Genomic DNA, 14733 nt, shown 5'->3' with positions numbered 1-14733 from the left:
ACTTGGTGGCTAATCGTATTGCTAAGGCTAATAAGCCATTCACCATTGGTGAAGAATTGATCCTGTCCGCCTCTAAAGACATTTGCCGTGAACTTCTAAGAGAGGCCGCGGTTAAAAAGATAGCACAGGTGCCTCTTTCGGCTAGCACCGTCACTCGGCGCATTGAGGAAATAGCAGAGGACATTGAGACACAATTGTTGGAGAGGATTAATACATCACCGTGGTATGCACTCCAGGTTGACGAGTGTAGATATTGACAACAAGGCAATACTACTTGTTTATGTGCGATATCTTCTTCTTCGATATCAGGAGGATGTGCATGAGGATGCACTATCGTTGCCAACCAAAACCACAGCCACAGATGTCGGCGTATGCACAGACGGAGCTGCTGCCATGACCGGACGGCTTTCTGGTTTAACTACTCGGATTAAGGAGGTTGCAACTGAATGTGAGTCTACGCATTGTGTCATTCACAGGGAAAGGCTGGCTTGACGAAAAATACCACTGGAACTTAACAGCGTATTGAATGATGTAAAGTTATTAACTACATCAAAGCACACGCCCTTAACTCGCGCCTGTTCGAGCAGGTTTGTGAAGAGATGGACGCGGAGCACAGACACCTTCTCTTACACACAGAAATAAGATGGTTATCCCGAGGGAGTGTTTGAATTATGAGAGCCGCTGCAGAGATTTCTCTCAGAAAAAGAGTCACCGCTGGCAGCACATTTCAGTGACAAGGAATGGGTTGCAAAACTTGCTTACTTGTGCGACATATTCAACCTGCTCAATGAACTCAATCGGTCACTTCAGGGGAAAATTACAACTTTCTTCAAGTTGGCAGATAAAGTAGCTGCATTTAAAGCCAAACTGGATTTGTGGGGACGGCGCGTGAACAGAGGTATATTTGACATGTTTCAACATTCGCAGGGATTTTGGAAGAGACTGAGCCCGAGCCTTCATTCACCCAGCTGGTGCACGATCACCTCTCTTTGCTTTAAACGAGTTTGAGCGCTACTTCCCAACCACAAAAGACCCACGAACTGCCAAAGAATAAATCTGCGACCCATTTGCCAACAAACCAGGGGAATCCAGCATGTCTATGCAAGAAGAAGATCAACTGCTGGAGATCGCAAATGACGGCGGCCTTAAAAGTATGTTCGAAACAACAACTCTGCCGGTGTTCTGGATTAAAGTCACAGCAGAATACCCTGAGATCGCCACAACAACACTGAAAACCCTGTTGCCATTTCCGATATCCTATTTGTGTGAAGCGGGATTTTCGTGCGGGCTGACTGGCGTGAGGGCTGTCTGGCGTGCTAACTGGTGGGCTAACTAGGGTGCGGTCTAACTGGTGGGCTAACTAGGGTGCGGTCTAACTGGTGGGCTAACTAGGGTGCGGTCTAACTGGTGGGCTAACTAGGGTGCGGTCTAACTGGTGGGCTAACTAGGGTGCGGTCTAACTGGTGGGCTGACTGGCGTGCAGGCTGACTGGCATGTTACCCACCGTTGTCCTTGCTGCTGGGGCGCTCGCGGCTCCCGCGGTCGTCGGTCATGCTGGCCACGCGACGGACGGGGTCGGCCGAGCTGCGGTGCTCGCGCTCCCGGCTGCGCTCCTCCTTCTCACGGCTGAAGCTGCGCTTGCCGGCCGGGAGGCGGTGGTCCCGGCGGTCGAAGCCACGGTCCCCGGGGCCGCGGTCCGAGCGCTCATAGCGGTCGCCGCGCTCCCGACTGGAGCTGTTCCTGGAGGGGGCGTCACAGAGGGTGGCGTCAGCATTCAGTCCAATGGCGCACGTCCAAAAGTCCTATCTTGGCAAAGATTTACACGTAAAGGCCGACATACAAGCTAGGGGGGGATTAGGCGTTCGACAATGCAATAATTAACCCTAAAAAAAGCATGATATGGGGTCTTAAGACCATGAGGGGAGTGCAGCATGCTGCAACCTCCCTGTGTGCTGGGGGGCTACCTCTGAGGCACGCGTCTGTCAGAGTCCTGGGAGGAAGGCTGCAGGGCCGAGAACCGGTTCAGGGTGCTGGTGGCCGGACGGTTACCAGAGTCGGGGGCTGGGACACACACACACACACACACACACACACACACACACACACAAACAGTACGTTTGAATGCACAGCTTAATCCGATAAAAGCCATGTTTCGACATTGCTCCTCAATTGGACAACTGCAGTTGTCCGAGTATGCATGGCGGTGAGAAAATCGATTCATTGGCCGAAGCATGTCATGCCCCTGTACGATAAGTGGCGCTGTACCCATTTCAACAAGTGGTAGTAGAGCCACCGGCTGACCTCTTTACATCACTAGTAACAAAAAACTCAGGCAGCATTCGAGAAAGATGTTTTCAGTAGATAGAAGGAGTCTGCATACTGGAGGAGTCTGCATACGGCCGAGAGGTCGGAACAATGGAGCAAAATTACATGAACCCGAAAAAATCTGATGACTACCTGAGTCTGTGGGGTTGGGCTTGGTGGTGGAGCCTCCGCTACTGCCCTTGCCCCAGTTGCCCCACGTGTCGCTGCTCGGGGCGAGCACCTGGTTGTCCAGGACTGGAGCCTGACGGCAACACAGAGGAGGAAAAAAGGATTTTGGTCGTCAAGCAAGACATTTGGTTTAGAGTAGCGATTCCCTTTTTTGTGGTCATATATTGTAACTTTGGCTATACGAGTAATTTTATGTCTTCAAATACAGACATAAAATCTATGCAACTAAACCACGGTAAATTAAGCACTTGAAATGCAATGTGTCTTTGCACTTCGATTTAGTTTATTTTATGTCTCTTCTTGTGTTTCTCTTAAAAATGTATGATTTTATATTATTGCCTTGTTAAAGAGAGCCTGAAACTCAGGCATTACATTGCTTTTTCTTTAGTTGTTGTGAATATGACGAATAAACAATCTTGAAAAACAGCCACATCCTTTGTTTAAAAAAGTATGCATCTTAAAGTTAAGGCATTAAAATTGACTACCTACAGTTTTGTTTATGAATATGCCGGTCCTTGAACAAAAAAGGTTGGGAACCCCTGGGTAGATCTATTTAAAGTTTTTCTTAAAGGGATACTTCACCGATTCAGAACCGGCGTTCAATCCTTATAAAATCGCTATTTTAATATATAAAAAAAGTAATTTTTCCCTCAGTCTAACCAGTCTTCCCTTGGCCCAGTTTTCCTGATCTAATTTTCTCCCGAGATGACGTCAAATTATGCGTTTGACGTCATCTCGGGAAACTTTGCTTGCCTGCTATAAGGGCCGAGGACTACAAACCACTGGTTCCGCAAATTTGTGAGCCCACCAATAAGGAATGAGGTGGGGCCGGAGCTCATGTACGAGATTTAAACACAGTGTCCAACATGTTTCTTCACCGCTTAGCCAGAGAACAAATTTGCAATGTGAAACAGCCAAGGTGGATTTTAAAAACTATTGTTGGATTCGGACATTCGGGGCTATTAGTACGAGCCAGAATGCAGCCAGGAAGAATTGACAAAAATAGAGGAGGAGGCTGCTGCGGCTGCAGCTGATCAAGCCATGCCTGTTGCCGAGGACGAGGAGCCGCCGGAGCACGCCCGTTTGCTCTGTTTGCCTATAGACACTCAGCCTCCCTGTGCTGCAGCGAATTTCAGCTATGCCAGTTTTTTTTTAGAAAAAATGGATGAATCTGGCGAGGACGGGGCCGTGTGTAACCTCTCACTCAGGCTTTACGCCTTATCTGAACAGTTTGGTATTGGATACATATGCCGGACCCAGAAAGTGAACTGGAAACGCCAACCAAAGCCCGCCTGGGAAACAGACGTCAGAGCATAGAGTAAGTGATTTTTTTTTTTGTAGTGTTGTGTAACACATTGGCTACAATAGTTTTGAGTCCTGGGGAACGTGACAATGTAGTTAGGACAAGTAGCCGATCGTATTGGCAGAGCATAGTCTACGTTATGTTAGCTTGAAGTCTGTGTAATGCTGTATAGGCTACTCAAGGCATAATTGATCTTGCTTTGCTAATGTTGTTCTCTTTCTTTCTTAGATAGTATCGGCTTCCTGTGTTGTCCAGGCCATTAGAGCCAATTACCCAGCACAAGATGAGCAGTACCGTGGCTACCAGGAGACAGTAGATGCTCAAGATGAGCTGTGACTATTTTGACTCTAGCAAACGCACCCTACACGTTTTTTTTTTGTAAATAGTTAATACTTTTTCATGAATAGAACTTCAAATTCATGTTGGTTGTTTTGATTTGTTTACTAACCCAAGTGCTGTTATGCTAAAGTAGGCCTACTGTATAAGATAAACACTTTTTTCAACTGGTGAGAAAAGGTTGAGTACAAATACTCGATATGCTGACCTACTATAATTAGCCAATGTTTTTATGCTGTACAGTAATATACAAATGATGCGTTTGAAAAAATGAGAGCAGAAGTCTAAACTAGTCAACGTATCACGGGGATATGTTTACACAAAGTTTGCTCGTGCTACCACTCGCGCTAGTATAATGCGTCCTTCCCCCTCCAAACGGAAACGGGGGGGCGGTGCAGCGAGCGCAATGCACTGTTGGAGTTGGGAGGATTTCTTACTTTTGAGCCAGAGAGACACTTTCTGCCTTTTCTCAGGCTAGGATGATCCGATTTCAATTTTTTTTGCACATTTATAATACATAGAATTATTTACTTCATATAACCTTCATATCTCCACCGGTGTGGTATCCCTTTAATGTTTCGGTTTTAAATTGATTGATTTGGAACCCTCTTCTCTAGGCGGGGAGCTGTGAGGCCCACCTTGGTGATCTTGCTGAGACGCAGGGCGTCCAGGGGTCTGCTCTTTGTGCTGATGGGCACCGTGTTCCAGCCCTCGTCCTGGGGCTGGCTGCCCCGGCCGGGGGTATGATGTCCTCCGCGGCCCTCACGGCCTCCACCTCCTCCTCCTCCTCCCCCTCTTCCTCCTCCTCCTCCCATACGGTCTCCGCCGCTGGACTTGGAGAGAATGGCCTGCTGAACCTTCATCTGCTCGCGGTGCTCCTCCAGCTCCGCGTCCTTGTGGATCTGGTCGATGGTCTTGGGCCCCTGCTCCCCTCGCCGGGGCACCCAGAGGTTCTGGGGGGACAGAGAGAGCCATGAGCCCGGAGCTGCTCGTGCCCCGGCCCTGGACCATGCAACCTGCGCATGCTGGTGTGTTTGAGTGTACATGTGTGTATGCGTACGCGTTTGTGTGCGTGCATGCCTGTGCGGACGCGCGTGTGTGTTTGAGTGTAAATGTGGGCACATGCGTATGTGTGTGAAGGCCTGTCGCGATATGCAATAAATCAATTAATTGTGCGATACGGTTGCTAAACAACGTCAACGACTTTGGCAGACTATTTCTCTGCTGATCAACACTACGAATGCTGCTAACGAATAAATTGTAAAAAGACACACCATGTGAAGTTATTTTTTCGTCATGGCAAGTAGCCTTGTAATAAGCGGGATGATGTATAGAACGTCGCCGGTCATTATCTAAAATAAGCCCCTTCAGGGCGAAGCAAGACACCTCCGCTGCGCGTCGGTCGCCTGTTCGCCCTGTCGGGGCTTATTTTCCCGATAGTGACCGGCGTTCTATGCATTATATATATTGATATATATTATATATATTTAGCAGGGTAGGCCTAAGTAACAAATGTCGGGTTGAAATCGGGCTCCGGCTTATAATTACAGGGCACAACGAGTAAACCCCCTCGTCAAGTGTCAGTCACTTGTTGCATTGTATTTGTGGGAGGCGGAGCCCTGGCGCAATCGCGTTTACATCCTTTTTATTCAGTGTTTCAATTTTATTTATTGTTTTTGGTTGTTTTGTTAATTTATTCTGGATATTTAAAATGTCTTCCAGACGTCCAGTTACAGTGTTCTTTAAAAATAAAGGTTTAATGATCTTCGAAAGGGTGTACTTTATCATTATATTAGTTGAAAAACTGCAATATTATCGCTTATCGCAATAATTTCTGGGGCAATTAATCGCCCAGAAAAATTTGTTATCTCGACAGGCCTATGTGTGTGCATATGTGCGTGTTTGGTGTATGTGTGTGTTACCCGTCGGAGGTCCAGAACGTCCTGCAGCATAAAGCGGATTCTGGAGGTGGTCTTCCTCTCTTTGATGATCTTCTCCATTTGGTTGAAGTACTGCTCCATCCGGGGCTGAGACAGGGACACCAACCAATACATTACTACAGCACCCAACACATCACTACAGGGACACCAACCAATACATTACTACAGGGACACCACCCAACAAATAACTACAGGGACACCACCCAACACATCACTACAGGGACACCACCCAACACAACACTACAGGGACACCGTTCCAACACATCACTACAGGGACACCAACCAATACATCACTACAGAGACACAACCCAACAAATAACTACAGGGACACCACCCAACACATCACTACATGGACACCTCCCAACACATCACTACACCACCCAACACATCACTAAAGGGACAGAACCCAACATCTCACAACAGGGACTACACCCAACACATCACTACAGGGACACCATCCAACACATGACTACACCACCCAACACATGACTACAGGGTACACCACCCAAAACACATCAGTACAGGGACAAAACCCAACACATTACTAAAGGGACACAACCCAACACATGTCTACACCACCCAACAAATTACTACACCAGCCAACACATTACTACTCAACTGTCAAAACAAGAAACAATGGCAGACAAATCACTCGGGAAAGTGCCGTTAATAGTTGTAATTACAGAACATGTCGAGATCTACGACATGTCTAATGGGCTCTAGCCTGGATACGTAGTAGGCGAGTAACGTCTGGTCTAGAATGGATTCGTTGCTAGGCGATAGAAAATACGCTCTCTGTGCTTTAGGACAAAGAATGCTGCCAGTTTTTTTTTTTTTTTATATCGTAACACTTTTGAAGACAGAAACAATGAACATATTATAACTGTATTGATAAGAAATGCCACTGTACATCAGAGTGATATGTTGAAATTATGATCAATAGCTTAATAATGACATTATTAAGAAAAAATACATGGTGACTTGTTCAAGACTTGAAAAAGTTTGGGACTTGGACTCGACTTGGCTTTGGTGTGACTTTGACTTGGACTCGACTTGCCTTTCCCTGTCTTGACTTGGGACTCGACTCAGACTTGACTGCTAAGACTTGGGACTTACTTGGGACTTGCCAAACAGTGACTTTGTCCCATCTCTGCCCTGAACACACACAAACACATACACATCCCCAACAACATCCTCACACCCAACACCAGCACACACCCCCCCCCCCCCCCCCCAACAACAACACACACACACCAAACAACACCAAACCACACATACCCCAACAACACCCGCACACCCACACACAACACCGACAAATACCCATACCCCGAACAACACACACGCACACCCCGAACAACACACACCCACACCCACCTTGGCCTTCTCAAAGTCCAGGTCCTTGCCGATGGTGGAGAGCAGCCGGCACAGGCACTCCACGGACTCCTCGTCGTGGTTCTTCAGCAGCTTGACGATGCAGTCGTGCATGATGACCTCCGTCAGCATCTTGAGCTTGAACAGCTCGCCGATGAACTTGATGTTGCCCAGCGAGCGCCGGCGGGCCTTGTCCTTTGCCTCCTCCAGCGCGTCCTTCAGCTTCTGCTTCTCACCCTGGACCCGAGGGAGAGGGGGAGAGTGGTTGCGTTAGGGACGCCCCCGGAGCTCACAAAAAGGATCTGTTACATTCCTGTCTAAAACCCTCCCAACTTGGGCGGAAGTAGCTCAGGAAGTTGAGCGGGTTGACTGGTAACTGGAAGGATGCTAGTAGGGGTGGGAATCTTTTACTATCTCACGATTTGATTCGATTCCGATTTTTGGGGATACGATTCGATTCAAAATAGATTTTCAATTCAAAACGATTTGATACATAATGATTTCTGCTTCAATCTATAGGTGTGCAAAGGATCCTCATGATCTGCTCCAGTCTGCTTTGCAAGACAGAATGAAAAATGGAGACATTCAAGTGTCTTTTTCACATTTATTAACTTTTGAACATTTATCCATGCTTAGATGGAATTGTTGCAACTGTTGCATAAAACTTTAGAAAAAAAACCTAAAATGTATAAAGACAGTCGACTACAGATGTGCGTTTCTATTCTGCATTGCCTTGCACTGTTTCTGTTTATTTGTGTAGTTAGAGTCAGGGGACGACCACAGTCTGAGGGGGATCAGGTGAGCAGTGGTGTTTGGTGGTCCTCCCCGCCGGTGAACAGTGATGTGTGGTGGTCTACCGGGCCGGTGAACAGTTTGGTGTGTGGTGGTCCGCCGGGCCGGTGAAGAGGGGTGTGTGGTGGTCCCCCGAGCCGGTGAACAGTGGTGGTCATCCTTACCTCAGAGGCGGCGTCTAGCTCCTTCTGCTTCTTCTCAAAGAACTCATCGTCGTCCTTGTCCTTCTCAAACTCCTTCTGGCAGCGGTTCAGCAGCAGCTTCCGGAAGTTTACCGTCTGCCCTGGTTTGTCCGTGGTGCCGACTTTGAGCTGGGGGGAAACACACCAGTTAAAACACCAGTTAACACACCCATCTCAGGTCTGTTCGGTGAGCCTCTTCGTTGTCCCTGGTTGATAATGCAAGGAAAGTATTAAGTAGATGACTTCTAAAGTACTAAACTGTAATTCTGCTTTAATGTAACATTCGCGCTTGTCTTATGTGTGATGTCCCATCCAGCCTAGTGTATTCATTTTCAGGTGCACATTGCATTATAAATATGACCCCATTGTTCCATCGAAAAATATGAAGTAATGGGAAAAAAGAAGATCTATTTGCAACATACTTTCCCCTAACATGAATGAAGCGGGGAGGCAGACGTGCAGGTTGCCCTTTGAATTGGCAGCTTGCCGAAGCAGAGGCTAAAGAGAGGCTAAACAGAGGATAAGCATGCCCCTGGGTGGACAACAGGAGCAGCCACCTACCCCCAAGAGGCAGCGGCACATGTTGGCGTAGGCCACGGAGAAGTTGGGCTCCGAGATGGCCTTCTCGAAGATGAGGTCGATGACTCCCTTCAGCCGCTCCTCTGTGTCGATCTGGAGCTCCATCACCTGCTTCATTAGCGCCTGGAACATCTGCGGCGTCAGCTTGTTGAGCACACTGCGCACACGCTTGAATAGCTCCTGGGTCTTAAGGTGCTCGGGGTCCTCCCCCTCGCCCGCCGCCGCCTCCTCCGGCTCACGCCCACCGGCCCGCGTGGCCTTCTTCACGCCCGGCTTCCAGGCCTTTTCCGCCTTGTTCAGCTGCACGTCCTCTCCCAGGGACATGCTGGTGATGATCTTGCGCGGCCCCTTCCCCTGTTGGAGGCGGCGCGGTCCGGCCATGTTCATGCCCATGCCCATGCCTGGAGGCTACAGGCGGGGGACAGAGGTTAGGCACTGAACGACATGAAACCCACTGGAACCCCCCAAAGACATGAAACACACTGGAACCCCCCCAACGACATGAAATACACTGGAACCCCCCCTAACGACACGAAACACACTGGAACCCCCCAAAGACATGAAACACACTGGAACCCCCTCAACGACATGAAACACACTGGAACCCCCTCAACGACATGAAACACACTGGAACCCCCCAAAGACATGAAACACACTGGAACCCCCCAAAGACATGAAACAAACTGGAACCCCCCAAAGACATGAAACACACTGGAACTCCCCCTGACAACATGAAACACACTGGAACCCCCCCAAACACATGAGACACACTGGAACCCCCCAACGACATGAGACACACTGGAACCCCCCCCAACCACATGAGACACACTGGAACTCCCAACGACATGAAACACACTGGAACCCCCCAACGACATGAAACACACTGGAACCCCCCAACGACATGAGACACTCTGGAACCCCCCCAACGACATGAAACACACTGGAACCCCCAAACGTCATGAAACACTGTGGAACCCCCCCACATGACATGAAACGCACTGGAACCCCCAATAAAATGGTTGGCCACTTACAGGTCCTCTGCCTCCGCCGCCTCCTCCTCCTCCTCCTCCAACACCTCCCCCTCCTCCGCCTCCTCCACCTCCTCCTCCTCCTCCGCCTCCCATGCCAGACCTGCCACTGAAGGTGGCGAAGGCGGGCGTGAAGTCAGGGCCAAAGTTCATGCCGGGGCAGCGAATGGGCTCGGACTGGCGCAGAGGGGTCTTATTTGCCTGTCAGAAAGGAAGGAACGTGAGGAGAGTGGTCTACTGAAGATCTAGTGTCCGAGGTCACATTCAAGTGAAGATGAGCCGGGCTTCCAATGAACCTGCTATGTTCTGTGTGGTCTACTGAGGGTCAGTGTAGGGTCCAGTGAACCCGCTGTGATCTGTGTGGTCTACTGGTGTCCGTGTATGTGTACGTGTGTGTACTGGTGTGTGTGTACTGGTTCGTGTGTACATGCATGTACGTGCGAGTGTGTACTGGTGTGCGTGTACTGTTGCACATGTACTGATGCGCCTGTATGTGTACGTGTGTGTGTGTGTACGTACTAGGCCTGCAGCGGATTCGAATTGTATCCGAATCCGTTCGGTTCGTTTACCACAGTTCGGAGCATTCTGGAGATCCGCAGATTTCGGTTTCATGAAGGCATTGCCTTATGTAGCGTATTTTTCCTACTGTAGCCTACGTCCGATACAAAGGGTGTTTAGGACCCAGCGGAATGCATTCTCTCCAGTGCTGCCCGAGCCAATGAGACTTTTCCCGCCCCTCCCTTCAGCCTGTCAGCGTTCAAAACAAACTGGGCTTTAAACTTTAAGCGGTCCATGACAATTTATGAATGGAAAAGATGAATGGAAATGACAATAAGAGGAAATTTGAGGAAGCACCAGCCTCATTAAAGTCAGCCGTGTGGGATCATTTCGGTTTTAGTGTGGAGTGCGATGATCAGGGGAAAAAGACAGTTGACAAGCAAAGGACAGTATGCAAACACTGTTTCTCGTCCTTCGTTTACTCCTCGGGTAGCACTTCGAATATGGCAGGACACCTTCGCCGCAGCCACCCAATTAATGTGAGTGGAACAGCTAGAAAAGATCTGGGCTCATCTTCAAAGACCATTCAAACATCATTCTCGTCGGCCTTTCAACAAAAATACCCTGTGGATTCGGACCGTCAGTATCACCAGAGTTCTAAGCCTCGTCGGCCGTTATCCCTTACATGTTACACTCAGTGCACCATGTTTTCAAATGCATTTAGGGGAACATTTATTGCACAAAAAAGCCTTGCAAGTTGTCTGATTGCAGTCAATTAACACATTGCAAATAGCCTGTGGGTCTCATTCATTTTTGTGTTTCTCCCCCAAACCCTCCGTCAAAAAAAAGTCAGCCTTTTTACTATCACGGACATGATCCTAATCCGAACCGTATCCGAAACTGAGGCCCAAAACGGTTATCTGAACCGAACCGTGGACACACTGATCCGTTTCACCACTAGTACGTACGTGTGTGTACGTACTAGGGCTTTGACTTTTGCCCAAAAATCATATTCAAAGTTTGTTTGTTTATTGATATTAATATTCAAATATTTCTAAATAATATTTTGACCATTAAATGCCTTCAGTAAGACCTGGATTGGGCTTCGCGAGGTTTGTTTACAGGCGTTGCTATTGTAACTGGTCTGCGTCGGGTTCTCCGACGTCTCTCCCTCTTGGCCTGCCCATAACAGGTTCGAATATTAAGGGCTGCATAATATTTGTTCGAATTTTAATTTATTTTTTGATATTCGAATTATATTCCAATAACAAAGTTCGGAGTCAAAGCCCTAGTACGTACACGTACGTGTGTGTATGTACGCGTACCTGTGCGTCTATGTGTACTGGTGTACGTGTACGTGTGCAAATGTACTGGTGTACATGTATGTGTGCGTGTGCATGTGCATGTGTCAACACCTTGTCCAGCACTACGTCAGTGATGGCTGGCAGGCCTTCAGGCTTGCTCATGCAGGCCGAGATGAAGCGGCATTTCAGCAGGAAGTCCCGGTCGTACTTCTTCTTCTCCTCGGGGTCCAAGGGCTTCCATTGTTCTGGACGAGGGAGGACAGGGAGAGTCAGTCTGGGCTGAGAGGGGAGGACAGGGGGAGTCGGTCTGGGCTGAGAGGGGAGGACAGGGGGAGTCGGTCTGGGCTGAGAGGGGAGGACAGGGGGAGTCGGTCTGGGCTGAGAGGGGAGGACAGGGGGAGTCAGTCTGGGCTGAGAGGGGAGGACAGGGGGAGTCGGTCTGGGCTGAGAGGGGAGGACAGGGGGAGTTAGTCTGGGCTGAGAGGGGAGGACAGGGGGAGTCAGTCTGGGCTGAGAGGGGAGGACAGGGGGAGTTAGTCTGGGCTGAGAGGGGAGGACAGGGGGAGTCAGTCTGGGCTGAAAGGGGAGGACAGGGGGAGTTAGTCTGGGCTGAGAGGGGAGGACAGGGGGAGTCGGTCTGGGCTAAGAGGGGAGGTCAGGGGGAGTCAGTCTGGGCTGATACACGTGGGGAGCCAACACAGATGCTCTTAAGACTGAAACTGGACCTGGAGCTCCTGCATATTCCACAGTTTGAGGTTCTCCCTCTGCTCTATAGTCCTGTTATGATCCTCAGTCAAATCTTTCCTAAAGTTCGGAGATGATGAAGGAACCCCAGCCAGGGTTTTTGATGGACACGGTTCTTAATAACCAGCTTACACAAGATATTTAGCAGGGCCGTAGGCGGATCATTTGTCCTGCTCCCATCTTACTCTCAAGTTCTACCTTTTCTCTGATCCTCATTTCTTTAAATCTCAGAACAAGTGTGCTGTGTTCATGCCGCCAATCAAGAGCTACAACCAGAAAGCCGGGCCCCCGTTTTAGAGGAACCTAAAGAACAGAGATAAAGAGGGATCGAGAGGAGTCCTCATCCAGTGAGGAACGATTCCCAGGGAACAAGCTGTTCAGTGACTCCAGTACGGTATGGAGGACAGAAGAGCGGCCAAATATCAGCCAATTTTTGCGTAACGTCCATTTACTTAAAGGATAATTCCGTTATTTTGAACATTGAGCCCCTTTTCTGGTTTGTCTAGGATGAAATAGAGTGGTTAACACCGGAATTTTGAATATTGGTCCTGTCTCGAGTATTTGGCTAATTTCAAATCGCCCCTGCCTGCTTGAAAATGGCTTGCTATTTGCATTCAAAAACACCCCATAACGTTCCTTTCAGAAATGTGAAACTCTTCGAGTGGTTAGTGGTGTTCGTTGATTATTTTAAATCAGGTATCGTAGCGAAATACAGTTTCTGTCGTGTTTTATGTGGCATTTTGTAAATCTGCATTTTGTAAATGAAACGGAAACCACACTGGAACAGGAAACGGTTTCCGGTAATGTACTTTTTTCGCTCGGTTCTCCGTATCAATAGTAGGGCTAGAACCGAGCGAAGAGTCTACAACCACCCCCCTTTCCGTTTCCGGTCCGGTTTCTGTTTAATTTACAAAATGCAGATTTACAAAATTGCAAAATAAAACACGACAGAAACTGTATTTTCCTACGACACTCGATTAGGAACATCAACTAGCACCACTAACCACTCGAAGAGTTTCACGTTTCTGAAAACAAACGTTTAGGGGTGTTTTTGAATTCACATAACCAGCCATTGTGAAGCAGGCAGGGGCGACTCGAAATTAGCCAAATACTCGAGACAGGACCATAATTCAAAATTTCTGTGTTAACCACTCTATTTCATCCTAGACAAACCAGAAAGGGGGCTCAATGTTCAAAATACCGGAATTGTCCTTTAATTTCGACATCATACTCATTATTTGTGGGGTTTTATTATATACATAGCCAGTATGGAGAGAGATTTGTTGAATAATTATCAACACTAATCGTAGTCAACTTTTGTTCTGTAAAGTTAACTGTATGAACATTTCTCACAACTACCTTAAATAAAGATGTAGAGGTTTCAGCATTAAGATGCTGAGACCATCTCAATGAGGTAGCTTCATCTCATCGATATGGTTTCAGCACAAACGCTCTGAGGTGAACCCTTCAGCAGTAGGGGTGGGACAAGATTTCCCTGCTCCTCGAGGTGGCGCTCAACACATGAATGAAGGGAACTTGAACAGAAGTTAACTAACCAAAGACGAGTAAATGAAAAACGTATTAATTTATAGATGATTGCGGAATCGCTGTCTGGTGATATTATCGGTATCGCGGGCCATGGATCACATCATGAGGTACCCTGCGATTCCCCCCCTACTCAACAACCAGTTTATGAAGGCTTATTAACGTTTTCAACCTCTTCTCCCACCTCAGGTCAGAAGAGGTGGGGCAGGTACCCTGCACCTCCAGGATTGTCAAACCTATATTTAAGACCTTTTTAATCCCACTTCAAATGAAATGTAATACCTATATCGCATCCATTCTGGCAGAATAAATCATATTAAACACAAGATTAAACCTAAAATAATGACAGCATGCCCCTGAAAGAGTCTCAGGCCCAAGCGGCCTAACCCTTACCAAACAATCAAATAGATTTAATCTGTACATTTATTTTATATTTTATTGTTTATTATTTATAAAACACTTCCCAATGATCTCTCCCGACCTTCTTTCAAGACTTTTGATTTTAAACACTGTTTTGCGCAAGCTACACAGTAATAATAGGCGACGGAGGGCTTGAGTCGTCACCACTGCGTCGCCCGCAGAGAGGGTCTGCAAGGAAGCAGTGGCAACGCAAAGCTA

General features: G+C 48.0%; 1 protein-coding gene across 1 annotated transcript in view; it reads right to left on the bottom strand.

The window, feature by feature from the left end:
- LOC115560968 (eukaryotic translation initiation factor 4 gamma 1-like) overlaps window positions 1–14733 on the bottom strand; it is a 77129-nt gene that overhangs the window by 6767 nt on the left and 55629 nt on the right. Inside the window, 10 exon segments of the mRNA XM_030380675.1 lie at window positions 1505–1740; window positions 1965–2061; window positions 2458–2566; window positions 4771–5085; window positions 6055–6159; window positions 7447–7680; window positions 8400–8546; window positions 8979–9404; window positions 10028–10225; window positions 11938–12071. Of these exon segments, the coding sequence (XP_030236535.1) occupies window positions 1505–1740; window positions 1965–2061; window positions 2458–2566; window positions 4771–5085; window positions 6055–6159; window positions 7447–7680; window positions 8400–8546; window positions 8979–9404; window positions 10028–10225; window positions 11938–12071 (2001 nt within the window).

This window comes from Gadus morhua, chromosome 16, assembly GCF_902167405.1.
Source record: "Gadus morhua chromosome 16, gadMor3.0, whole genome shotgun sequence".
NCBI lineage: Eukaryota > Metazoa > Chordata > Actinopteri > Gadiformes > Gadidae > Gadus > Gadus morhua.
This window is presented reverse-complemented; position numbering and strand designations above follow the sequence as displayed.